Source organism: Xiphophorus hellerii, chromosome 11 (assembly GCF_003331165.1).
Source record: "Xiphophorus hellerii strain 12219 chromosome 11, Xiphophorus_hellerii-4.1, whole genome shotgun sequence".
Lineage (NCBI taxonomy): Eukaryota > Metazoa > Chordata > Actinopteri > Cyprinodontiformes > Poeciliidae > Xiphophorus > Xiphophorus hellerii.
Genome location: NC_045682.1, coordinates 10,097,016 through 10,124,780, shown reverse-complemented (window position 1 = coordinate 10,124,780; position 27,765 = coordinate 10,097,016). Strand labels below are relative to the sequence as shown.

General features: G+C 39.0%; 1 protein-coding gene across 2 annotated transcripts; it reads right to left on the bottom strand.

Annotated features, from left to right (window-relative positions):
- Positions 1-373: 373 nt before the first annotated feature.
- Positions 374-18,423, bottom strand: hephl1a (hephaestin-like 1a). 2 transcript variants are annotated; one of them, XM_032577130.1, is made up of 20 exons: positions 17,980-18,420; positions 15,687-15,931; positions 14,129-14,341; positions 13,717-13,908; positions 13,250-13,504; positions 11,114-11,282; positions 9,552-9,682; positions 9,294-9,425; positions 8,715-8,920; positions 8,400-8,544; positions 8,059-8,271; positions 6,662-6,878; positions 6,409-6,539; positions 6,204-6,329; positions 6,009-6,115; positions 5,670-5,904; positions 4,861-5,000; positions 4,581-4,734; positions 4,459-4,479; positions 374-2,419 (listed from the first exon to the last, which is right to left on the bottom strand). In XM_032577130.1, the coding sequence occupies exons 1-20, from the start codon at positions 18,150-18,152 to the stop codon at positions 2,334-2,336; spliced, it is 3,291 nt and encodes a 1,096-aa protein (XP_032433021.1). In that variant the 5' UTR covers positions 18,153-18,420; the 3' UTR covers positions 374-2,333. The 2 variants fall into 2 exon arrangements, with proteins under 2 accessions (XP_032433021.1, XP_032433022.1); XM_032577131.1 differs by lacking the exons at positions 374-2,419; positions 4,459-4,479; positions 4,581-4,734; positions 4,861-5,000 and having other exon boundaries at positions 5,789-5,904; positions 5,976-6,115; positions 17,980-18,423.
- Positions 18,424-27,765: the final 9,342 nt, after the last annotated feature.

Sequence of the window (27,765 nt, the reverse complement as noted above, 5' to 3'; positions counted from 1 at the left end):
TTTTTAATAAGGATGTGGGCTTCATGTCTAGGGCTGCGGGGCGCCATAAGTACTTCCGACAAGTTTGCATGTCACTGTAGCGCGCGCGCGCAAATCTCTGGGAGAAAATATTCCTCGGCTGACCATGAGGCAGAAGTTGTCATCTGACATACAGCTTCTCACTTGATGGCAATTTAAAGAGCCATTTCATCTTTTTCAGTTATGTTTTTATAAAGTTAAAACCACCCTAGAAGACAATGATCAAAACAAGATATATTTGAAATAAAAAATAAAAATTAGACATTTAAAGGACAGGGTGGAGGGTGGGCATCATATGCTGGGTGCACATGATGCCCACGTTTTGAAGATCAAAGACTCAGAAGCTGTTTTTTTAATAATTTATTTTATTAATTTATGCAATAAACACATTCTTGGATGCTGCACATTAGGCCTACTCATGTTGACCCATTTTGTGACTAAAAAAATAGATAAAACAGTCATCAGTAACTCTTATACGTGCATACTATAATATTCATGCCTAAAGATTTAGAAGTTTAAATGAATTGCATGAAAGTTGGAAGGGTTACAAATCCAGGATGGTTAAAAGTTGTTTTTCAGTTTGGGTAGTGTTTGTCTTAACTTGCAGTGAACTCTAGATCTGATGTGATCAATATGCAAGTCAATCACTGAGTGAACAACAACAATCACAGGGACATAAACACTGATATGCTAATTTCTGCTGGTACACAGGTCAAGCTGTTAGATTGAGAGGTAAAGAAACACTCCTCTATCACACCCTGGATTTGTGTTTCAGGAAATGATGAAGGACCGTCTTCTAGACCTGCTACTATGAGTGCCCATGAAAGGCTTAATAATTATTCAGTCTTATCACAAACTCCTGCATACACAAATAGACCACAATTAAAATTAACCAACAGTGCACTATTTTTTACTTCATAGGGTTTATCCATCTCATTATATATCTGGTTCATTGGGGGAAGATACTAGAGGAGGGATTTAGGGATTTGAACACATTTATTTTAAAGGTCCTGAACTGTCAAAACGAAAAATTCAGTTTCAAAATTTCAAGGCACTAGTTTTTCCCAACGGGCTCTGTGGGCCCCATGCAGCCACAATGCTGTTATATACAGACAGATCTCCAAGTTCAGATTTTATATATTTAGCCTTATTGTTTTGAATAAGGAAATCCATCTGCTGCAAACACAAATAACTACAGGCCTGTTTGAAAATGTTATGTGACCAACTAATGGACTTTTTGAGGAAATATTTATTATTTTCGAGCAACATTAAGATTTAGAAAACACACTACAATCACATTTGATTCTTGTGTAATAAGATAAAGATATTGAAAAGAAACTTGGTCATTTTTAAATTAAAATGTTTTTGTCATAGAGCAAACATGAATGAGTAATATTTTTTTTTCTTACAATGTTTTCTTTTAAAGTCTAAAGGCAAAAATCAAACAAAAATTCTGTTTATATTTATTTTGTGCTGAATTTCAACAGTAAAATGCAGCGAGTCCACCAGACCCACAAACAGTTGCTGTGTAACCAAAATATGAGCACTTCACCAAGGTTAAAATGTAATTTCAGTTAATAACTAAATTAGAAACAAAATAACTAAATCAGAAACAAAATGAACCTTATGAAAAACAATACATGGTTTGAATGAAATTTGACTTAAAACTGCAGCACTGCTTTCTTGGTCCCCATTTAAACAAAACTTCCCATGAAAAACTAAGCTCTTGCTAATCAACTGAATCCATCTGGTGAACTCAATATAATTTCACAAAATCTACAACATTCACACCATGCTAGTCTCCATAACAAAAATCCATAGATCTGTGAACCGTGATGCAGACTTTGTTGACTGCTGCATTCAGACAGACTCGGCGACCTGCTCTTTGAATAACTTTCCGTTTGTTTCCAGACTGAATGGATGCATGAATGATCACCACCTTGTGGTAGTAAGAGACGCTCACATGCAGAAGTCAAAAAAGAGAGAAAAAAAAACAGTGATCTTTCTTTTCATCAAAAACAAATTTCTTCAAGCTAACAAAACAGCTTGAAGAAATAGATTTACCCATACATTCAAAACCAACTTAAAATATTTGGTTCAACATCTCCCTTTTTCTTAAAATAATGGACTGACAGTGCACAATTAAAAAATACCATCAAGTTATTGGAATAGGCATGACCATCCAGTGGTTGACATAACATACACAATACAATCTATTATGCATTATCTTACATAGTTTTGATTACTTTAGGCAATCAAAAGAAAGGTGCATCATTGACCATAATTGTGCTCACACACATACAATCATCTGTCCCTCATCTATAAATTCTTCTGACTAGCAGACCGAGTCCAGGTGCGAACAGCAGCGTCTTGAAACCGACTTTATGTTCTGGTGCAGTAGCTGTGAGGAACACAAGAAAGTTAGTTCTCTGATCACACAAGGAACAAGTTTAACAATAGAACTACCAAAGATTCCCAAAATGGGAATCTTCGTCCAGGTACCAGAGAGGGGCCAGTTTGGCCCTCCAAGAGAGGGTGTGAAGAGGCGCCTTTGTTATGTAAATAAGGCCATTACCATCCTGTTCCAAGGACAATCAGCGTGAAAGTTGATGTAGTGAGTTTGGCTCTCCTCCCCCCTGCTCATCTACAGGGATGCTAATTAGACCATTCAGAGTCGTCAGTTTGGCCACATTTGGATGCTAATAACCCAGTTTGGCCCTCTCTCGGTAGCTCTAGGAAGATACCCAATCTGGCCCCTCTTGGTAGAGATAGGAATTTCTCAAAATCCTGGTAGTCCTAGTGTTAAAGTAACTCCAGAAATGCTTTTAAAAAAAATATTCCTTTTTAATATGTTCATGAACATGACTGCACGCATACCGTCGGCGCCACAAGGTCACCTGACCCAGATGATAACATGTTCCTTTGCTGAACGCTAATCAAACAGAATCAGATTGTGAAAAACATTCCAATTGCTTCGCATAACGACGCTAACGCTGCAACCTGCACCACTCTCCGACTGGTGCTGGACAGAGTTAAATGAGCGCTGAGCTTCTACCAGGTCGAATACAAAATATTGACAGTAGCTAAAGAATACCTTAGTGTTTAAATATGCTAAGGTTTGTTTTATTTCACACTACATCGGACTGTTGTAAATAACTATTAGAAAATAGGGACATAATCACATAAGTGTGTAAACTTTTCCTATTTCCTTTGGGACAATCAGAAAAGCTACAGTATTGTTCTGTCTTTGTTGTACTGCAGCCTTGTTCCCTCTTCTCAGACAAATTTCTCCCATGGGAGACAAATAAATAATCTTATCTTATAATTACAAATGTATAAATTCTAGGCTTCAATTATATTCTTATTTCTGTTTTCTATTTTTGGCCCCTTGGCCTGGATTACTTGGGATGTTTTGTGTGGTACAGTAATGAATGCTTTGTTTCAAACAGTTCATATGTCTAAAATAAATAAAGCTATCATTAGGCCTTATATTGCTCTCACCTTTGTTATATTTAGATTTTAAAAGAAAATGTACATAATTAATAGTTTAAGATAACAAATGGAATAGACAGCACTTAAAGCAAAATGTTAGGAGGCCTCCTTTTGATTACCCTAATCATTAGTTTCCCTTCTAGAAAGGAAATAAGTTTTTTTTTTTTCATAAACTCCTTCATTCAACAGTTGTTACCACTCCCTATCTGTCTAATTTTTACTTGGTGTTAAGGGGGATGCATGCTTGATTGTGTCCAAACTAATAACAAGGATCCTGCAGTGGTCAGAAGGCTTGATAATCTTAAAATGTGTTTCAATGGGATGAAATTTTGTATCGTGTATAGGGGCACATTTCTCTTTCACACTCACTGCAGTGAAAGGAAAAAAAGGGAAATATGTCATTCAAATGAACCGACTGTGTTTCGAATTTCTCAACTTAGGGGAAGGCCACAAGAAGGTAGCTATTTCCCCACAATTTATTCATATCTGCTTCAATAATACAACTGAAACTTTGGCAAACAAGTCCAGAAGAAGGCCTAAGTTTGAACTGATCCAAAAACAGGAACAGGGAAATAGTTCAACAAACATAAAATGAACCTTCCTCTATCTGCCTCAGTTCCTAGACCTAAATCTAAAATAAAATGTGCTGTTTGTTCTGAAGATAAAAGTGTAGAAAAAATTCTTAAACAATTATTCAACGATCCCTCTCTGAGTATTTCCTATTTATAAAAGGGCGTGGCACTGGCACTGTAATCTGACCCAAATCTCTCAAAAAGATTTTTCCAAAAATTGTTCAAGTGTAGAGGATGAGATAGTTGATTATTTACTCAGAGTAAAACTTTTTAAACTCCTTCTACAAAGCAGGACAGCACTTGCACTGAGATTCATTTTCTACTCTTGTGCACATTGTTGAGTGTATAAAAAAAAATCCTTCTATAATTCGCTCACCTCGCAAGTGGATTTCTGTAGCTGTAAAGACACAAACAAAGCAAATGTAGGAGGAACAGTTTGACAGCTTGAATATGTGTATGTTTAATAAGCGGCACAAACAGAATGCTTTAGATACGCACCTTTTATTGTATAAGTGGTCTCCATGCCTGCATGGATGTGGTCAAAGACATGACAATGGAGCAGCCATGTCCCTGGGTTTGCCGCCACCATCTCAACAGTCTGGAAAATCCCAGGGAACAAATCGAAAACATCTGCGCGATGCACATGGTCCGTCTAACACCCACACACACACGCACCCACACACACACACAACTGTCCATAAGGTACCGCAAAGGGAACAAAGAAGAGGAAATATGCAAAATAACACAACCGAGGAACTGTGAGTGTCCTGGAACAAACCCTGTAGATGAAGGTTTCGGCATGAAAGTGAACTGTGTGCATGTCTATTTCATTGCCCATGCCAAGTAGATACCAGTCGACTTTCTCCTTCTCCTTCATCACCAGTCCACGGAGGTTACCATACAGTCTACCATTAATTCCTGTAACACACACATTTATAAATCACACAACCAGCTGTGACGGGAAACCATCTTGACATAAAATTAAACCTTCTTACCATAACACTACCCTGTTTTGACTATAAATGATGTAAGCTGGAAAAGAGCTGTTTTCTCCTTTGTTGCACCATATGTTATAAACTTGTTGTTGTACTTGTGCAAGACTTTTTTTTTTTTAATCTTAGGATTTTACCAAATTTCTCAAGCTGTTTGTTTCGGAATGTACCATTTACTTAGACTGGATGACCACTCTGGACCGCTGGAAATGTAAACACTTCTGCTGTTGTAATTTGTGCAGAATGTTTTTTTGGCATTGTCTTGACCAAATAGGTCAGTTGTTACAAAGCATCTCACAGAGATCTCATAAACGGTCCGTGCTTGCCAAAAATAGATGGTCATTTTTTTTAAACGGACGACACAGTGACCATGATGTGCAGACAGAAAATGATTCATAAGACCACAGGGAAATGTTTTTAGTCCATGTTTCATAAGTAAGTCTAACTGAGACAGTGTCTCCAAATGTTATATTCAAAGCATGTCTATCCACACAGTGTTTCCACTTGTTTATTTCCACTCTTTATATGTGACTAAAGTTTACAAATCGCTTAATTAAAAAGTAAAAGTTTCCACACCACCATCTTTTGTTCGTACCGTGCATCAAGTTACTCTCCTTAAAGTCTTCGTCTTTTTTAAATGTTCCAGGGTCGACGCCAAGGTATGTCTTAATGTTGTCATCCAAGTACCAGGACTGGTTTTCATCATACACCAAAAACAGCAGCGCGAACTCCCTGTCTATGTCCCGCCTTTGTCTGCCAACCAACTCGCCATGGCCCAGAGTCCCACGCCTGCATATCACCAGGGGCCCAAGAAGACCACTAAAGAGATCCTGAGCATGAAGACATGAGTGCTTTAGCTACTATTTAGACATGAAATTTAAACTGCAAATGACGTACTTACAAGTTAATGTTTCTGTAAGAAGGAGGGATGTACCTTGACGTAGTCAACAGATGAGAAGTAAGCATAGGTGATGCAGTTAGGATCTGAATTTGTTGGTCCAGAGCTTTTAGGAATATCCCAAGTCAACTCAATAATGTGGCCTGAAGGAAAGATAGAATATATAAACTCCATAAAGTTAATTCAGAGGAAACAGCTCCTGTTATACAGATTTGTTTTCCTTATTCTCACCAGGTTGAACATCAGTGTGTGAACCGCTGGCCTTGACTCCGTGTGGTGTGATGGAGTAAGGCCGACTGGCTTTGTTTTTGAATATAATCAGAATCCGCTCTCCCACCTCTCCGTGGATTATCGGACCTACAAATGGAAGAAAGATATTCTCTGCCATTCTCTCAGTTTATTTAGCAATGCTGATGTAAGGAGGTGCTGATCTCACCCAAGATGCCCAAGTGTTCCTCCCGTGCCTTCTGATTTTTGAAGGTTTCATCTGTGTATTCACGATACACTACCTTCTTGTAGCGGGAGCCAATCCTGTTCTCCCCTTTACCCACAAATATATTGCCTGGACTGGGAGACATGTACCAATTAGCTTCCATCAACAAACAGTAATAAGTTCCACCACTAATTACAGGCTCCAAGTGCAACACATAGACGCATCATCTCACAGTCGTCCTGCCTTACTCACACACCTCTCCTCTGGATTTGTTTTGTGTTTCTCCAGCTCCCAGTCTCTTGTAGGTGAGTAGTCCCATTCAATTTCCTCTGCACTGATATAATACTTCACAATCCTGGGAGAGTCAGAGTGTGGGGCATGTATGCCTTTTCCCTTGCAAGGTTTGACTTTGTAAAGGTGCCTCATGCCAGCTGAGAAGTGATCTGTTGTTCTGCAGTCCACCTCAAACAGACCTGAGAGGGTCAAAGAACAAAACAAATGATGCCATCAAATTTTATTACCATGATTCTTAGTAGATTTCCTGTTGGAACAAAAAAGATTGTCTTCAGCTGTTTGAAAGTTTTGTGTGGGAGGGTAGCACACATCCCTCTTTCTGTTTTAAATTACATTTGTCCCAAAACTCCAGCTTATCACTTAAATCCTACTATTGAGATTTCCTGCAAATTCTCCCATCAGTAATTTTGTGGAACTCATGTGTTCCTAAAATTAAAGCAATGACACAATGGGAAATGTCATGATATAAATCAAGAAGACCCTTGTTGAGTCCCAGGTATACATAATAAACTTTATAGAAGACTTTTAAAATTAATAATCAGATGTATTGGATTAATTGATCAGCAATTTCCCTCAGTAAAAGCCAGTATTTTTGGTAGTTTCCTAGTATAGAGCAACCACAAGTGTGTTCCAAAACACTTTGAACACACTTGAGACTGCTGCCCATAAGCTAGTTTCATGAGGAGATACAAGACAGTTTCCAAATCATTTTCTTTGTCTACCTGAAACAATTCCCCGAAGAAAATATTTAGGATAGCCAATCTTTTAAGGAGCAAACAACCCAACAAATTCGCTCCAGGGTCATGTTGCACAGCAGTTTGCAATATTGCACAAAACCAAAACCTCTGAGACTCTGCAGGCTTCAGTAAATACTGAAAGTAAGCATTCATAAGAGTACAATTATTGTATGAATGTATGAATTCATGTATGAATTACATTCATTAAGCAAAAACCAACAATTAGTAAGAGGCTAAACATATAGGAAGTTTGTTGTATTTTTAAAATAATCACCAGTTTTTTTGTACGGTTTAAAATGATGGAAAATCAGCGATACATTTTCTTCTACTGGTTGTTGATATCTGTAGAAAATGTAATAAAGAACAAATAAAGAATTTCGCTTTGCAAATTAAGTGCCATTATTCAATGACAAAAACTGAAAAACTCCAACCTGCAATTGTTATTATGCCTAAGTATAAAAGCCTTAATTAGTTCTTTGCTATTATTTTTTTGCCAGCGATATTAACAACTATTGTGGAAGGTCCAAAGGGCCACTGGGTTTTGGTGTGCAAACATTATCCTCCCTTAGATCACATTTTACAATACTTTTGCAGTTATAGAAAATGAATGCAAAGGACAAACCATGATTATTTGGCTGCATGAAGAGAGCTGCAGTGGTGTGGGGAAACAGGCTGACTGTATCGCGTGTAGTGCTTTGTTTCTCAAAGGTGTTTCCCTCAAAATACACTCCGTGTATGTCTGCCTCTGTGCCGAGCCCAAAGGTGTACCACATGACATTGTCCCCGGCACACATTTCCAGCCCCGGAAGGTTCCCGTACATGAGTCCATTTATAGCTGAAACAGAAAGGGACAAAATAATTAGCGAAGTACAAGCTGGATCTCGAAAGATAAAACTATGATCTCTGTTCGTAAAAGTCTCATTAAGAGAAAACTGTGCAGCCTTTTTCAAACAAACTGATTACCATGCATTTTGTTGCTCTCCACAAAGTTCTCATCTTCTTCATCTGTCTCAGCAGTGCCGAAAAGCTCGATGTTTTCATTCAGATACCAGCTCAAGTTTTCATCCATGACAGAGAAAAGGAGGAAGAACTCCTTGTCAACACCCTTCTGTTGAACAATAAACACACACAATTCAGGAAACAGAGACATCTAGAAATGACAGAATGTGTTTATGTATGGCTTTGTAGCAGTGCAACTATAATTAGAGGATACATAACACAGTAGGATTCTCTTATTGTGGGAAAAGTGTGTGTGCCAAGAGATTATAAAACCCCTACCTGGATTCCATTCTTCCCCAGCGCTCCTCGTTTACACACAAGTAGAGGCCCAACTAATCCGGAGTTGGTATCCTTGACAGGATCCGTGGCGGAGTAGTACATGTAGGGAATACAGGGAGAATCGGATGGCGACGGGCCTTCCAGCACCCGCCAAGTGTAGACAAATTCCTTACCCGGGTCAACATGTGACCCTGGGTTGTCAGAACCTGAAACATTACAGACAAAGCAATGAAAGTTCAATTAATACACTTTCACAGTCTCATTATATTTTGTGTTCATTAAAATATAGTTGTTGTTTTTTTTATTACTGTTACTATTTTCTTTTATTATCTGAATTCTCTGAGTCAATGTTGTTTTTAATTTTTCTCTCTCTGTAATTTGGAACAAATGAGCAAAACAGAGTGAAAATAAAATGTTTAGCTTTACAAAAGAGCTAAACTTTTTTTTGACAGGCACAACAAAGTTTTTTTTATTTAATTTTATAATACAGGCTTTAAAAAAACAATCCTCCAGAAACAGTTAGTTGTTTTAGCCTCTAAAGTTTGCTGTGAGCAGGATTGTCACCAACTGCTTCCTCACCATCTTCGTAGCTGGTTCCCTGGAAATGTTTCTCATAGTGAAGTCCATGAGGATGAATGCTGTAGCTTCTGTTGGCCTTGTTCTGGAATGTCACTCTAAGAATATCGCCCTCCTCTGCCCTCAGTACAGGACCTGGTCAAAGGTTTGATAAAGGAAATTAACAGCGGGCTGCTTTGAGAAGACAGAAGAAATGCAAAACGAGCAACTTTAACATTAAACAGTGCATTTGGAGAAAAAGGCAGAGAGAAAAACAAGTACCCAAGAGTCCATGATGGGATGGTGATGCTTTGACGTGGGTGAAGGTATTGTCTGTGTACTCTTTGTATATTACTTTTACATAGGTACCTCCAATTGCTCCATTATCTCGGCTAAAAAACACCTCTGATGCCCTAAAAAGGAAAGGACAACAGAAAACAACCAGATCAATAAATCTATTATTCTATTCCTGTCAGACCCATCTATCTCTATCTCCGTTTTACTTACAGATCTATTTACCCAAAATAATATTTATTTTACTCTCATTTCAAAAAACTTAAACTTTAAGGTTTAAACATTTCTGCTGTTATTTGTACTCCTCTGTTGTTTTCATTGTCACTTCTTGTAAATCGCCTGTTGGTTTTTTAATGCTCAAATACACATGCACATGTACTGTACATTTTTAAAATGATCCCACTAAGTTGGACATGCCTTTGAATCGGAGTACACCATTTCAAATAATGACGTATTTATCAAGATAATTTGTGAATCTTGATGATTTCTGTCTCTTTGCTGCTGTTGTTCCAGAATTTCCCAACTGGGGATAATAAAATATATTTCTATTCTATTCTATTCTATTCTATTCTATTCTATTCTAGTCTGGTCTAGTCTGGTCTAGTCTAGTCTAGTCTGGTCTAGTCTAATCTAGTCTAGTCTAGTCTAATCTAGTCTAGTCTAGTCTAGTCTAGTCTAGTCTGGTCTAGTCTAATCTAGTCTAGACTAATCTAGTGTAGTCTAGTCTAGTCTAGTCTAGTCTGGTCTAGTCTAGTCTAGTCTAGTCTAGTCTAGTCTGGTCTAGTCTAATCTAGTCTAGACTAATCTAGTGTAGTCTAGTCTAGTCTAGTCTAGTCTGGTCTAGTCTAATCTAGTCTAGACTAATCTAGTCTAGTCTAGTCTAGTCTAGTCTAGTCTAGTCTGGTCTAGTCTAATCTAGTCTAGACTAATCTAGTGTAGTCTAGTCTAGTCTAGTCTTCCCACAGCCTGCCTGGGTTAGAGTTAACTGGTAACCTCTTCACTCCCCCAGATGATGTTGCTTTCTAAATTTACTTTCCTACCTCTTCCTAAGGACATGCAATCGATGTCTCTGTTTCCTCTCTGGGTGCCTGACCAAGATTTCCACTCTTAGGAAATCTCTCTGTGTATCTCTCAAAGCGTCCTCTGCTCCTTTCATGCCGGTGTAAACAGCGGCATCCCCACCCGCAGTAGAAGTTCCTCAACTCATATCCTGCGGATGTTTGGATTACTTTGGTCTTTCTTTTTTTTTTTGGTTGTTGTGACTCAATGACAAGTCTAGTTGTCTTACAGTTGGAAAGTTACCTATCAATCTATTCTGGTTGTAGTGTAAAATGCTTTGAGCTGTTAGCATGACAAGATGTGAGCCATTAAAACTCAGACCTTTCATTATTTATTAGAATTCAGATGGGACTCTGGCTCAATCACTTTAAAACTCATACATCCTCATACTCATACACTGAAAGTCCGCATTTTCAGAGCACAAACCTCACCAATCGGCCTTGATTCTGGATTATTCAAAACATTACTCTATGCTACGCATGATTACTCACCTGCCCTCTTCAGTAAGTGATGCGTTTTTAATCAAATTCTTTTCTGAGGGGGCGTAGTTCCACTGGACTTCCTCTGCTGCCAGGTAGAAATTCCTGACAACACCAGGTATTGTTGTGCTGCCAGACGAAGAGTCACATGACATCACTTCGTAAAAGGCCTGCATACCAGCTGAGAAAAAAAATCAAATAGGTACAAAATATGAGTTTGTTTACAAAAATAACTTTCTTATCTTTACATGACAGGAAATTGAAGAACATCAAAAAGTGTTACTTGCCTCAAATTTAAACAATTCCAACACCACTTATAGACTTTAACAATTAATGCCTTACACACTTTCAACATTTTCACAATTTGTCATGATCCAACCAAAACATTCACTGTATTTTTTTCATAACTAATGTCACACACCAGCACATGTTGGTGCATAGTGGTGAAGTAAAAGAAAGAGTGCATGCTTGTCTAACTGTTTTAAATGTTCAAATAAAAAAACTGACATCCTGAATCAATTATTTCCGACCAATTTTGGTGTAATTAACACTGGAAAGCTTTTACCTACTTTGGAACTAAGACTGAATCTTTGTTCTTTGCGAAATAGTTAAAGCTCAGTCAGACATGGTGGAGTCTGGGATGATCATTTAATTCCATGTTTTGACGCAGTTTTTCCACCCAAGCTGGTGAGTTTTGCAACACCTCCTGAACTACCAAGGGACTCTTTTCTGTTTCACCATTTAAAGCTCTTCTTGCAAGACCAATCATCTTAGGTGATCATGTTTTGGTAAATTAGCAATCATGCTTTGTTGCTTAGTTACCCAGGGCAGTTATGAAAAGGGGGCTCCCAAATAAGGTTAAACAAGTATAAAATTGAGCCTGTTTTTGTTGTTTATGCTTGTGCAGTCAATAGGAAGCTGGAAACACCTGTAAATACAGGTGCTACTGTATTTGCTACTGAAAATACAGAGACTTTTGTTCGCACCTATTGAAGACTTCTTCACTTTCTCCCAGCCAGAAATGAGATGAATTCCTGTGTTTTTATTGGTCAGCGAATGGCAGACAGACAGGATTGCTAAGGGTGCTATTCATACAAAAACCGTCAGTGATTGTGCTATATTCTTTCCAGTTTTAGATGATGAGTTGTATAGTTCTCTGTGAGATAGTTTACACTTGTAATATAGTTTTATGGGAGAACCAATTTCTCAATTGGTTTATCTTTGACATGTCTGCTTTGTTCTTTAGTTTTCATAATTCTGTTTATTCACTACAAACAAACCTCAGAGTCCTTCACAGAACAACCATATTCTGTGGTTGATCAAACTGAGATCAACATCATTAGTTTTTCTTTTACTACTTCCTTAAGTCACTTGGTTGTACTGGCTTTTACTTAGGAGTAACAGAGTAGTAAAGTGGGGTAAATACAAATGGTGATCGCATTCGTCACACCTCATTCTCCATATCATCTTGATTTGTCATGTCTTGGAAATTAAAACTTTGGCTTATTTACTGGGAAGAAAGAACTGATAACGGAGGTTTCAGTGAAGATGTTTTTTTCTTCTTTTTCCAAGCGAAACTCGTTTGAACCAGATTTGATTTAGGGACAGAGGTTCCAATTAACCAGAGATGGGAGAAACTGAGAGAAACTCCCTACAGGAGAGAGATGGATGGAAGACACCGTACATGTGACTGAAAAGATATAAAAGGAGAATTGTGTTACGTTTCAATTCTTCTTCTTTCTTGCTTTTATTTTTTTTATTTTCTCACTTGCTGATACTTACTCTGATTTTCTAAATATTATATCTAAAGACAAATGCGCATTTCTCTGACTGATTCAGTGTATCGCTCTCTCTCAAAACGAAAAAGATTTTTTCTAAACAGTCACATAAAAATGTGAAAAACATTTTCAAGGAGCTGTATTTGTTGTATTTTGAGAGAGTGCAATTCTTTGAGGCGGATGTTCACCGGACTTTGGACATCAATAAAACACATCATGGCCCAATTTGAACAGAAACACACCCCTCTGCTATGTGAATGCTGGTAACAAAAACAGCAGCACCCCGCAGGCACACATTCTCCCCTGTCAGCAGGGGAGGAAGTTAGAGGGGGCAGAGGTGAAACAAAGGTTAAAGGGCAAGTTGTCCTACCTTGTAAGTGGTCATTAACCTGGCAGCTCAGCAGCCACTTTCCTCTCATTTTTGGGACCATCGTAGCAGTAGCGAACGTGGCCGGAAACAGGCTGATTGTATCAGTGCGGTGGCCTCGGTCCAGCAGAGTGTTTCCATGGAAAAAAGCACTGTGGACGTCCACTTCATTACCCATCCCAAATAAATGCCAGGCTACAGGCCGGTGCTGGCAGAGCTTAATACCAGGCAGATTACCAAATGTGTACCCGTTTATAGCTGTAGTACAAAAGAAAACAGAACTAAATGAACAGCAAATTTAAAAAATAGTGTATTTACAGAATTTAGTATTATTACAATTAACTTTTCAACAGAAGGGAAGCAGGAAAGGATTACAATCGGAAAACTAATTTACCAGTAAAAAGTACTCTTTTGATAATGTGTGCAGTTGTTTTCAATGAGAACAGTCTTAAAAGGGGAAAGGTTCTCACCATGCATCAAGTTCGACTCCTCAAACTCTGGATCGTCTGAAGAGACCCCATCTGGTTCCGAGCATCTCTTAATGTTGTCTTCCAGGTACCAGCTCAGGTTTTCATCCACCACACTGAACAACAAATAGATGTCCTGATCGACATCCTTGCGGGCCGACTCGGAAACTTGTCTTCCAGGATTCTTCAGAATTCCTTAGAGCACAAATAACAAATGCTTCTTTAATGTCTTTTCAGATATTTTTATTTAATTTGATAACTTCTCTTAGAATTATTTTTCAAATTAATGCTGGGTTCAGCTAACTTATTATTAAAGACATATATAGTGCAGATAAGAACAATGCAGTTCTTATATATTATATATACAATGAAACTCTCCAGAGAAGCTGACAGTGTTTCATATACTTTTTTGTACCTTTCTTGCATGTGATGAGAGGTCCAATGAGGCCTGAGGCAATATCCTTTGGAGTATCAATATGGGAGTGGTAGACCCAGGTCAGGCAGTCGGCGTCATCGTTTGTGGGGGCAAACCTCGGTCTTACCTCCCAGCGGTAAGTGTAGCTGCCCCCTGGAGGGACAGAGTCATCCTCCTTCAAATCATTGAGTGTCTTGTCTGGATACAGAGCTCCTGATAAAACAAAGCCCATTATTAGTGCTCTCGTTATTCATGTTCAGATCAATTTTACAGAAGAGGCGCAATAATATGCTTTCACTTTCCTCAGGTTTACCACATCATTCAATTACTTTAGGTTCTCTTGAGTTTCTTTAAGTGATTTTGTGGCCTTTTAACTTAAAATTAGTCAAGAACTTAATGAAATAGCAACTTTCTTTTCCTTAGCATTCCATCTTTTCAGCACAATATTTTGAAGTGAATTTAATGTTGATTTACAACAAATTCTACAAATCCAACAGATCCATTTTATACAGAAGTATATAGTCATCTCAGTTCAATATACAGAAGGATTAAAAGATGATTAAGTACATTCAAACTTGATTCCAGCAGGGCAACAAGACAGAAAAGCTCACAACCAACTGCATCAGTTTATTGACTTTGCAGCAATCGCTTTTCCTGATCAAGCACAAGCTAATAATGGACAGATGACATTAATATCTTTCCAGCAGTTCCTCATACGGAGGATGAATGTGGCAAAAGTAGAAAGAACTTTCTTTCAATGCGAAGAAACTTCCTACTATCATCTGTCCGTGCATTTTGCATAATTTTAGAACTGTTTTGTAGTCTATAGAATGAATGTAACTGTTTATACTATATTTTCTATTCAAAAAGCTAAATCACTTTGTGCATTTGAATTTGGAGCACTTTGCACTGGTGAACCTTAAACCAAAAGCATTTTCCTCACATGACAGTGGTTAATAACCAAATGTATTAGTTATATGTATCTGATGACAGCCTTTATAGTTCCTCTTTTAAGCACATCATCTTTTATTCCTGAGCAGTTTCAGTTTGTACATCTGTGGAAATTTAACAGAAAAGCTTCATGAAGATAAAAAACATAAATAAGCGGTTTGTGTTTTGACTGTGATTAAAAAAAATCTTCCTCAGAATGGGGTGCGATTAAAGGGGGTGGTGGAGAGCAGGAAATGCTCAACAGAAGCTAAAGCCTCCCAGAGCTGTCAGAGTAATCTGACTCTTGTGTAATGTAGCAGCTGGAAGAGACCACTGAACACATTCCACTAGTGTCTGTGACGGCCAGGGAGTAATGGAGCTTAAAACAGGGCTTCCCAGTCATTTGATATTGGAGAACTAACTGAGCAGAGATACTTTCACTTTCTAAAATAACACCATGACATTAATGCTCATATGTACTGCATATAAGCAACTATAGTTGACATAATCAGTGTAAATTAATGCTTCTTGCGTCCACATTTTCAGCCACGGCTATCCAACACATGCTCTTTACGAGAACTTGTGATTCCTCTCCAACTGTGAGCTTGTTCATTGTGTGATACTTTACCTTCTGCGTCCTTCGCGTAGAAAAGTCCGTGGGGATGTATGGAGTAGCTCCTGTTAGCAAAGTTTTTTAAGTGAATTATGATGACATCATCAACCTCGGCTCGCAATATGGGTCCCAGAAAACCCAGCCAATCTGGCCGGGCCGCCAGGTGGCTGTAGGTGGCGTCTGTGTACTCTCTGTACATTGCTTTCTTGTAGGTGCTGCCAATGCGCTCTTTCCCTCTTTCCAGGAAAATAGATGCATGTCTGAAATAGAAAGAGGAGGAAGTAGTTATATATAAAGTAGAGGAACTATACAAAATAGATATATCTCAGCCCATAAGGCCATCTTCAACACATATATTTGTTCTGTATGGTGAACAAATCAATTCTATTGTGTTGCACATAGTGAAATTTTACTCAAGTAGCTGGAAAAAATTGTAGGTTTTTAGATCTTATAGAAGCTGATTTTGGCTAATTATGCAGCATAGTTTATAACTGGCCAGATCCTCTACAATTTGAGATGTTTTTGTTATGATTACATGTTTTTCAAAGATAATAAGCTGTTTCTGAACCTGTGACAAATGCAGTTTAGCTACTATGTACCCACCTCAAAACTGCAGCAATCAGAAAAGAAGAACAATGCAAACTTGTAACTTTATTTTGATCTTTTTGCAAGACCGCGGGGCTTTCTGGCTTGTTGTGCAATAAAAAGTTTTTAAAAAAACGTTATGCCTGTGTGGTGACAAGGTGTTTTATGATTGTCCATGTTTTTCTGTTTTCTCTGGCAATATTCAGATGAAGTATTAATTAAATGTTTGGCTTTTTATGAAAAAAAATAGTATTCTCTTGGATTTACTGTGATCAATGTTTTTTTTTATTTTTTTTACAAGAAATAAGTAACTGAAAAAGAGAACAAAAAGAACAAAATATTACTTTTTTTCACAAATCCTGCACGTTAAAAAGCTCTTTGTTGCTTTCAAGTACTCAACAACCTATTCCTTCACTTTTATTTATTGTTTACTTTAAGAAATTGCCTATGCTTATTTTTAAATGTCAGATCAGCTGTTGAAATATCCCATATCAAATAAATCATACAAAAATCACTAAAATACATCCTGTCTAACATGAAGCAGACTGTTGTCAGTTTGCGTCATGGTGAAGTATTTTCTTGTTGCTTTTTTTAATCTCAAAAAGCAGCAAGAAATTCAAGAAGCAAAAAATAAATAAATAAATAAAAATAAAGAAGTAATGAAAAACAGTGACACAAATTGATAGTAGTGGCTAAATTACTCCAAGAGCACCACAATATCTCATCCAAGGAGTCACAAAAAAATGTGACAATAATGTCTGTGGCACTGCTGGCCATATGTTTAGTAATCATACAACAGAAAAACTATCCACAGGAGAAATCCAAGGTAGAAACAACTGTGAGATCCATCTAATATTTGCCACTATACATCGTGATGTTCCTTAAGCATTTTTGGTATATGAACAGATGAAACAAAGATTAAACTTTTTGGAAGGTGTCTGTACTATTACATTTGACATAAAACTGACATAATATTTCAGAAAGAGAACATCATGCTGGAACACGGTGGTAGTAGTGTGATGGTCTGATTGAGATCCGGTGGCATGACCATAAACAGGCCACCAGTGGTCAAAAATCCTTGATGCTGCCGCCATTAGATTTGGAGGGCAATTCATTGTTTTCACACTGTGCGATGTGTCTGGTTTAGTTTAAAATCATAACTTGAGATTTTGAAATAAGCTTGTATTGACTCAACTAAAGTTGGTCTGAAAGAAAACTTTCTTTTATGTTCTGAAACAAAAACAAAATAAAATTGAGAGGTATCAAATACCTTTTCATCTCACTCGATATATACAGCAGCTTCACCGTAACTTAAATAACTTTTAAGCCTTCCCTTTCCTGTTCTGTGACTGGTGTGGAAACACGTAGTAGGTGCACTGATGCATCAGAAGAGCCGCGCGTTTTTCTCTGTTAATATTTTGCGCGTCAGTCAGACTTCCAGCCACGCACAACAGTCCGGTCAGAGGTCTAAACTCTGTCACACCTTGATAACGTGCCCTAATAACCCGAAAAAATAACAGTTTTGATCTAGAAAGAGTAAATCCCTTCTCCATTCATTTGCAGTTTCTTCTCGTCTCTTCACTATTAAACGTCTCTGTTTACCTTCGCACCTCATGTGGGTTGGTCACAGAACGCGATAGATCAAATGAATGAAAATGGAAGCGTAAAGATGACCACTAAAAAGGCCTTTCCAACAAGCCCGAAGAAAGTCATAAAAACTTACTCGTCATCTTCGATGTTCCGGCCGTTCAGTAGGTTTTTTTCACTTGGTGCGTAAGACCAGTCGTCCTCTATGATTCCGATAAAGTAAACTCTCTCCCTGCTGTAAGCCCCTTCCGCGCCAAACGAGAGAGCAAACAACAAATTGCTTAGCAAGAGCCAGAGTCTCCGAGCCATGTTAGGATGTGACCCCTGTGCGCTGACGGGAAGGAAGCTCAGAGGAACAAGTGAAACCTCCGCAGAGAGACTGAAGTGCGTCCAGGGTGTAGCACTTATGAAACCCTGCAAATGAAGACAGTTAGTCCATTGAGCCGGAGAGCGCTGGTGATATGACCGCCTCCTGTGGTACCAGATGGGCAGGCGTAACAAGCACTCGTTCTGGCACGTCAAAATATAATTAAATTCCTCTGCAGAGACATTAAGATAATCGATTAATTTACCCCAAAATGCGGACTCAAGAACACGAGAGGGCTCTAATCTCAGTTAACTGTTTTTGTTTTTGTTTCGACGAATAAGCGCCTTGTTATTTGCTTTCTCTTTCACATTCCCATCAATTTACAGCAGCGGTTCTCAATCTTTTCATTTAGAAATACGAGCTCAGTAAATTTATAGATTTTCAAGTACTTACTGGACCAACTGCCCAATTATAACCAGAAAAGGCACGTTTTGTGGCACTCATATTCTCATCATGCAAGTTTTTTCTTATAGGTTTTCTAGTTGTTTGTTTTTTTCCCAGTGAAACTATCTCCAAAAGTTTTTGGTCGTTTAGCTCTGCACTCTGCTGTGTGTGTGACCACATATGAGCTGTGGGTGAGTAAGCCACAGGAAGCCACATTGGTCGTGTTATTGTTCCCAGCGGTGTAGAGTTGCCACTTCTTGTCCAAACAAAGTGAAGGAACACACACTGGTTCACTAGATTAAACCAGAATGTCCTGGGAGATGTTTATATTATGCCACGAGTTCCACAAAATAATACAGATAAAGTCATCAGACAAGAAGATATAATAGTTTATAATAAAGAGGTTCTTCCAAATTGCATCAATAAGTGATAGACGTTTGTTTAGAAGTGTTTAGAATAATGTGCTCTCTCACAGAAACACAGTCTGTCTTTATATTGCTTTATAAAATCTTTGTAGAGGTTCTAATATGTTTTTAAAAATTACAAGTACAGTCTCTTTAACTTAAACACATTTAATAACTTAATTTATGGGTCTACACAGTGATGGTACAGCATCAACAATGTAAAACCAATGTAGCTAAAACATTATTTAGTGTACACCTTAATTTATGAGTTCCACAGAGTATTGAAGAATCTTTCATTATTATTTGATGACTTTCTCTTTCACGTGGGTATTTATTTAATGTGGTGCATTTCCTGTGGCCACTTTTACAAATAGAAAAAGCAAGAAACCATGAAAATCCACTAATAATAATAAATATGTAGATGTCTGTTTGTGTTCATAGATCAGGACCAGCTTCAAAAAATTGTTGTTCGCATAAACTTGCACATGGTCTGATTTTTATTGCTGTTTGAAACAATGGAAACTGTGACAAAGAAGAGTAGATCAAGTTATCCTCTGTCACAAAAAACAATAACATACCCGTTTTATAGTTTAAGGCCCATTTAAACCTCAGTAATTTCACAAACATATTTGTGAGAGAGACCTAATGGACACCCTTCTGTCAAAATTTAATCGGAGTTTGATGGATGAGTGATTAATGACCCTAATTAATTGATATTAATTTCCGGTCACATGACACCCCTCCCCCCATCCGGTCACATGATGCCCCTCCCCCCATCCGGTCACATGATGCCCCTCCCCCCATCCGGTCATATGACCCCCCGGATGTCTCATGACCTCAGCGTGCTTAGCACGTGTTACAATATATTCCCGCTAATTTCAATTCATCCAATAGAAACAGAGACAGGGGGGTTTGACCTTTACTGTTTCTGCTATAAGTAATGCTGGAAAAATCAAGCACTCTACTTGTAAGAGTTGTTCAAGAACTTTACAATGAATGGAACTAAACGAGTTCATCCTGCTGCTGAGAAAAATGGACCTACCTCCTCTGCATCAGCTGATACGGATTCGAAGTTACCTAGCCCTAAGACATTCGCTAAGATGATGAAGTCAACACCGTTAATGAACAAATACTTGCTTGCTGAAGAAGAACGTGCTGTTGTATATGAGATCCCAATAGCAGTGAAACCGGATTTGGGCCCAGTGTTGGATAAACCTGTAAGCTCACCTTCGTCACCTGATGCATCTGCCTCAAATACTGTGGATAAAAGAGAAATAGTGACAGGCGGAACATCTCTTCTATGCGAGACCCCGATATCCATCTATGACAACTCCGGGCCTAGAGCGGATGCCCCAAAGAAATCGAAATTTTATCTGTGCCGCGTGCAGAGCCCGGTACTTGGATCCCTCAAGGCAGACTGGTCTTTAAAACCTCATGGTCTATGGGGGTCATGGGGTTATGTTTTCCGTTATGAGACCGGAGAGCTTTACCTGTACCAGCTGGACAAGGATGAGGAGCTTTCACCGATATCGGATACATGCAGCCTCACCTATAATGACTGGGCAGTGCTAAGGCTTGCAATTCCTCGTGCCAATGAAGATATGGAATTGGTCTTAGAGCGAAATACAAGAGAAGATGAGGCTGACCCTCGATCTGCAAAGAAAACCAGAAGACAGTGTTTCCCGACTGATACTGAAATTGGAAAGGGACAAATTCTCTTCAGCGCAGTGTGGGAATCGAAAACTACAGAATCCGGGCGCTGGTCCTTAAGGGCGAGCAGACGGAGGGGCGAGAGCCTGAATTCCCCAGACCTGTTTGTGTTGGAGGCTTTCAATGTGGACTGTGGTGTATTCAGAACCATGCTGGCTCTCCCATTTGAGGCCTGGTCTGAGAAAATGACGGAAGTCGGGGATCGGATTTCAGAACTGTTCCGAAAATCTCGCTGCTGGCTCGATATTTTGTCAGTGAAGAAAACTCTGACATTTCCTGTCCTGCCATCCTCTTCTGGCCCGACCCTCTTCTGAGGACCCGCCCCCCCTCTACCCTATATAATGAGAGCGCTGCGGGGACTTCTGACACCAGACCTTTAGAATGGAAGAAGTAAGGAGCTATGGACTATGGGGATCAAACTGGGGTGAGCCCAGTTATTCTACAGAGAGCCTCTTCACTCCTCCGTCTCCCGGAAGCTACAACATGGGTCCATATTACCCGCCTTCTCCTGTTTTATACTCTTCCTCATCAGCATCATCTCCGGCACTCTCTCCTACAAAATTTCTGATACCGAGTACTCTAGCTGAAGAGGGTATCCCTCCGACAGCAGCAGCAGCAGCAGAGTACTCTGGGGAACCTGCTACCAGCTACTCCCAACCCCCAGCACCGGCAGCAGAGAATTCTGGAGAGCATGCAACCGGCTACTCTGAACCTCCACCTTCTCCAATTCAACAAGAAGATGAAATTGATGGATGGATACCGAGCACGCTGATTGGTGGTGTAAAAACAGCCTTACTACATCTATTCAGTTTAATTTGTGCCAAATATGTCAAGGAAACCTGCTACGGGTGCAAAACAGATCACCCAAGCCAGCGACAACATCAGTGCCTGGAAATACCGGAGGAAGAATATTACCAACTCCACTTTCATCGCATCACACAGCGACTCCTGACTCCACGATTCATTCCGGCTGTCCAGAAACTGCTGAAGCAGCGCCACATACAGGTTGAGGATGCAAAAGTGAAGATGATTGCAGAAACAGTTTTACACGAACTGAAATCGGCATTCGGAATCCAGACTGCAATTAACGACATGTATCAAAACATGTCCACTGATGAAAAACTCAACCAGCTTCGTTCTGTTTCAGAGTGTTACACTCTGAATGAAAAGTAATCTCTCTTCTGTTCTGACTTGTATTTTTCTAGTTCTATAGATTTAGTTTAAGTATTATCCTTTTCTTCATCTTATCTAGCATGTTTAAGTATTTAATTCGTACATCTATTATCCTTTTTTTTCATCTTATTTAGCATGTTTAAGTATTTTATTCATTATCCTTTACCTGTGTTTTATGACTGATTGACTAGCATTAAATATATCTTTATACACGTATTATCGTTAAAACATTTAATTGTAATTTCTAGTAAATAATTGTACTGTTTGTGATTTCTTACTATTAAAGGAAGAATAAATCCTTTGTACCACGATCTTGTTTTCTCATTATTTAACATCCGCTCACCAAAGCAGTTGACATAAGGATGGCGGAGAAAAGGTTAATGAAGACAGTATATTACACTCCATCACATCCCGGTAGTTTAGGAGGAATAGAGAGATTGAAAAGAGGTCTGGAGGATGAAACGGGAAAGAAGGTTAAGGTGGAAAAAGTACAAGGTTTTTTATCGGAACAAGACACTTATACTTTGCATAAACCTGCACGCATAAATTTCCCAAGAAACAGAGTTTTTGTCACGAGGCCTTTAAAACAGTTTCAAGCAGACCTTTGTGACATGCAAGCTTTGACTGAGGAAAATGATGGTTATAATTACTTATTAACAGTCATTGACATATTTTCTAAAAGAGCATACGTACGAATTTTAAAGAGGAAGACTGCGGATGAAGTGGTAAAAGCCTTTGCATCCATTTTCAAAGATAGTCAGACTCCTAAAAAATTGCAAACAGATGCGGGTAAAGAATTTTTTAACCAAAAATTTAAAGCTTTAATGAAAAAGCACGGCATTGAGCATTTTGCCACAGCAAGCGAAACAAAAGCCTCAGTGATTGAAAGGTTTAATCGTACGTTAAAAACAAGAATGTGGAGATATTTCACAGCTAATAATACCCGTCGTTACGTCGATGTTGTGCAAGACTTGGTGAAAAGCTACAACCACAGCTACCATGCAAGTATTAAAACTACCCCTATGGAAGTGAATTCAAAAAATGCCTTTCAAATCTTTCAGAACCTGTATGGTACGTCCTCGAGCACACGTCGCAAGAATGCCAAACCTAAGCTTAAACCCGGGGATCTGGTTCGATTATCTAAATTACGCGGCGTTTTTGATAAAAAATATGAGCAGAGTTTTACGGATGAAGTATTTACAGTGACTGATACCATACTTCGATCTCCTCCTGTGTATAAACTCAAAGATCTTGATAACGAACCTATTCAAGGTTCTTTTTACGAGGAGGAGCTTCAGAAAGTGAAACTGTGTAAAGATAAAATGTACCAAGTGGAAAAGATATTAAGCCGACGCACCGTAAGGGGGGTTAAACAGGTTTTTGTGCGGTGGAAAAATTGGCCTCAGAAATTTAACAGTTGGATCAGACTGGCTGACCTTCAAGATGTATAAAAGACACCTGCAGTAAATCTTACACCTGACACAACACCATGGAGCGCTCGGTAGAGGATGAAGGGTTCTACGTTACTTTACCCTCAAACGCGGGTTTAAATGTTTTTAAGGATAATACCATTTCAAGTTTTCGTGTGAATTTAGCGCAGCATATTAATTTAGAAGGTTCCTGGCAAGTTGCCTTGACAGAGATTTCTTATCCTCACACCTGGTATAATGTCCCGGAAGAATCAGCTTACTTTGAATGGAGGGAAAGAAAAGTGAAAAAGGTGTTTCGGCAAAGTATTACTCCCGGACACTACAAAAACACGACACATCTGGTTGGAGAAATCGAACCTATCCTTAGAGAAATAAAATCCGACATTTACTTTGAACCGATTTACGCGTTTGTAAATAAATTATTCTTTCAAGCAGGAGGACAATATCAAATACGTTTCCATGCTCCGATTGCTTACATGCTCGGCATGGAACCTGGAAAATGGTTAACTTTTGATAGAAAAGCTTCTCAACCAACGGACATGCAAGCAGGATTTTACATGATTTATTGTTACAGCGACGTGGTCGAACAGCAAATAGTGGGGGATAGTTATGCTCCTTTGCTGCGTACGGTTAAAGTGGATGGTAAATTCGGTGATATAATCACTCAAACCTTTAACCCCCCCGATTATCTTCCTGTGGCGCGGAAACATATCGAATCTATTCAAATAGAACTGAAATCAGACCAGAACGTTCCGATAAATTTTACCTATGGAAAGGCAATCGTGAAATTACATTTTCGACCTGTGAGGTCACGAGGAAGCCTGAGATAATAACTGTATGAACTTCGATGAGAAACATTCGTATAAAATACGGCTGATGATAAGGTCATCATTCATACGGGCTCACCCTCGCAGCGTGAAAGAGAGTATTTACCTTAACAGAAGAACTGTATAAATCTTAGGTAACATGAGTCAGATAAATCTGAGAGATGATCCTCACCGGTTTGTACATTATTACCATAATCAGGTAGGGGGCACGTTACCTGGTTTCTATGGGGCACCGGTGATGTACGGCAGAGGTATAGGGGCGGTATTCTCAAGATTATTCAGATTTGTGTCACCCCTAGTCAAATCAGGTTTCGCCCTGGCTAAACCTCACTTAAAAAGAGCAGCCGCCAATATTGCCACTGATGTTCTAGGCAAAGCTATGAATAAAATATCTGGTTCTAAAGAGGGTCAAGAAGGGTCAGGAATTATGGTTCTGTCAAGAAGAGCAAGGACGCGCCCACCGGGAGAGCGTGCGCGAAACTTACAAATACGTAGAGCACTGAAGCGAAAGAAATCAAACGGGAGAAGGAAGGCTAAAGCGAGGAACTCTGTTCCTAGCAAAGATATATTTCAATAAAACATGGCTCTTTTGCATCACAAATCACCGGAATGCACTTTAGCCGAATTAGACTTATTTTCAGCCCCTATGACCCAGCTATCTATAGAGGACAAGGTCTACACTGAAATTTTACCGCTGTCAGCTCTTACGGACAACGGTCCTATCGAATTTATGATCCCGGGAGGAGAGAAATATCTGGACTTAAACGACACCCTGCTTCATCTACGCATCAAGATCACCAACGCCGATGGTAGCAACCTGGCTAATGACGCTGCTGTGGGATTAATTAATTATCCTCTTAACACAATATTTTCCCAATGCGACGTCACGTTGGGAGACCGGCTGATATCTCAGTCGAGTTCCACCCATCCTTACAGGGCAGTGATTGAAACTTTACTTAATTTCTCTCAAGATACGCTGAGAAGCCAATTTAGCGCAGGTCTTTTTTACAAAGATACAGCGGGAGCCATAGACTCTATAGTTGTAAATAATGGTCCAAACCAGGGTTTAAATAAAAGGGCCTCCTTCACCGCTGAGTCCAGAGAAGTGCACCTGTTGGGGGCACTCCATGCTGATATATTTTTCTGTGAGAGGGTGCTGCTTAATTCTGTGGATTTAAGGATTAAATTAACAAGAGCCAGCGATGCATTTTGTCTGATGGGAGCCCGTGACTCAACTTTTCGATTGAAAATTTTGGGGGCTTCTCTTTTTGTGAAAAAAGTATCGGTTTCTCCCGCGGTCCGTTTAGGACACGCTTCTGCTTTAATGCGGGGAAATGCGTTGTACCCACTTTCCAGAGTTAATGTTAAAACATATTCTATCCCTGAAAACTCAAGAATATGTACTCAGGAGAACCTATTTTTGGGGGCTATACCAAAGTATATAGTTCTGGGAATGGTTCATCACGAGGCCTTCACAGGAAGAAGGGACCTGTCACCTTTTCATTTTAAACATATGGATGTTGAGTACTTGGCTCTGTGTCAGGAGGGCAGACAGATCCCGGGCAAAGCTTTCCAGCCCCAATTCAACCAAGGAATATCGGTCAGAGAATTTTACAACATATTCTCTGCATCAGGCCGTCATCTTAAAGACCTTCCGCTGAGCATAGACCGAACTGATTTTAACCAGGGATACTCACTGTTTGTCTTTAATCTCAACCCGGGAGAGGACACAGAAGCTTTATCACCGGTTTCTAACGGAAACTTGAGGTTAGAGATCCGGTTCAGAGTCCCATTACCGCACACAACCACGCTGGTCGTATATACGTGTTACGATTCCATTCTGGAGATCAATTCTAAAAGAGAGGTTTTGGTGGATTATTATTAATCATGAATAATCATCAACTTGAGAGTCTGCTACACCAGCTGTTGGGGAAAGTATTTTGCGGAGTTTGGGCATGCGATGAACTGTCTTTGCTCTCACACGAGTACGCAGGACCCGCATATTTTATTGTGAACACACATCCTGCTCACATGCCCGGAGAACACTGGCTAGCTCTTACTTTGGAAGGGAACGGGATTGCCACGTTTTTTGACTCCTATGGCTTTCGGCCAGACTTTGATTTCTATCCAACAAGCATCGTAAAATTTTTGAAAGACAGGTCTTCAAAAATAATATATCATAATAATCAACTTCAAGATACTCTGTCTGTTGTCTGCGGTCATCATTGTGTTTACTACTTATGTAATAGAGCATGTGGTTTATCAATGCAACAAGTGCTTGATTCATACCCCGGGGATGTGAAAAAAAACGATGTCATGGTTTCAGATTTTGTGAGAAAATATCAACGCTGTGTAAAAAACCAAAAGTTTTGTTCTTTTCACCACGGAACATGTTCTATGCAAATGTTTAAAGATTGTCACAAATTGTTAACGTGATTTTCTAATATTATTGTATTAAAACAAGAGACTGTACACCTGAAAAATTCTTTAATAAAATATTTTATTGAAAAAAAAAGAATTGTTGTCAGAGAGTTTATGGAGTAAAAGCAATCCAACGTGATGGTTTTGTTCTTTTACGCATACTTTGTCTGTATCTGATCTTATTCTGCAGATCAAATTTAGGGGATAAGATAAATTTCTTTTTACGCGTACTTTTTACATCCGTCACCTCATCCCCGAAATCAAATTTAGGGGATAGGATACTCTTCTTTTTTTCTCTTCTGGAAGGGATTTTGACACCGTCTGTCTTGACACGCAAATATTGTTCACGAGCTTGTGGATTATTAACAGACGATACCGGGAAATTTAATTCATCCAGTGTGGAAAGGAAATCGGTCCATCCTGCAGGCAGGAGGCTTTGGGATTTTCTTTTAAACGGAAGCAGAAGGTTTTTGAGTAAATCAACCAAATGAGAACCTTTCGTGACATTTCCTTTATAAACAAATTCTGCTTTAGATGTCCAACCGCTGTTACTTTTGGACAGCTTTTTCAAAATGTATTCAGCATTTTTACGATCTCTTTCAGGAAGCGCTTTCACAACTTCATTAGCAGTTTCATCCAATTCGGTAGTTTTTTGAATAGAATCATCTTCACGGTTTCTAAGTTCAGGATCATCCTTGGTACGCTGCACAGTCACAGATAACTGTGGCTCTTCTAGTTGACCTTGCTTGATTAAAGATAGAGATCTTTGTAGCAAAGCATCATATTTCTTAATTTTCTCGTATGCAGTGAGCCCTGATTCATTCAAAATGGCTCTCATTTGAGAATCCAGATCCTCCTCCGCCGCATCTCTGATTGAAGTCTTTGAGGAGTTCAAATGTTTAAACTGATGAGGTGAGATGAGAAACATCTTTTGAGATGTTTTAAGAGCCATTGCTTTTGTTCTATCTGCTGAGGATTCCGCCCACTAAGTTTCCTATTAACGGAGTCAGAGCAGCTAGCAGGGGGAGAATAAATCCTCCTCCTTGACTTTTAAGAGCCAGCTGTTTACGCTTTAATCCGGTTCTTTTATCCGCCAACAGTCTGATAATTTTTCGCTGCTTTTTCAATTTCCGGTGTTGAGAAGGTGTTAGTTTAATATTTCCTTTTAGAATGTTCAGAGCAATCTCACATAAAGTTTTAAGAAAA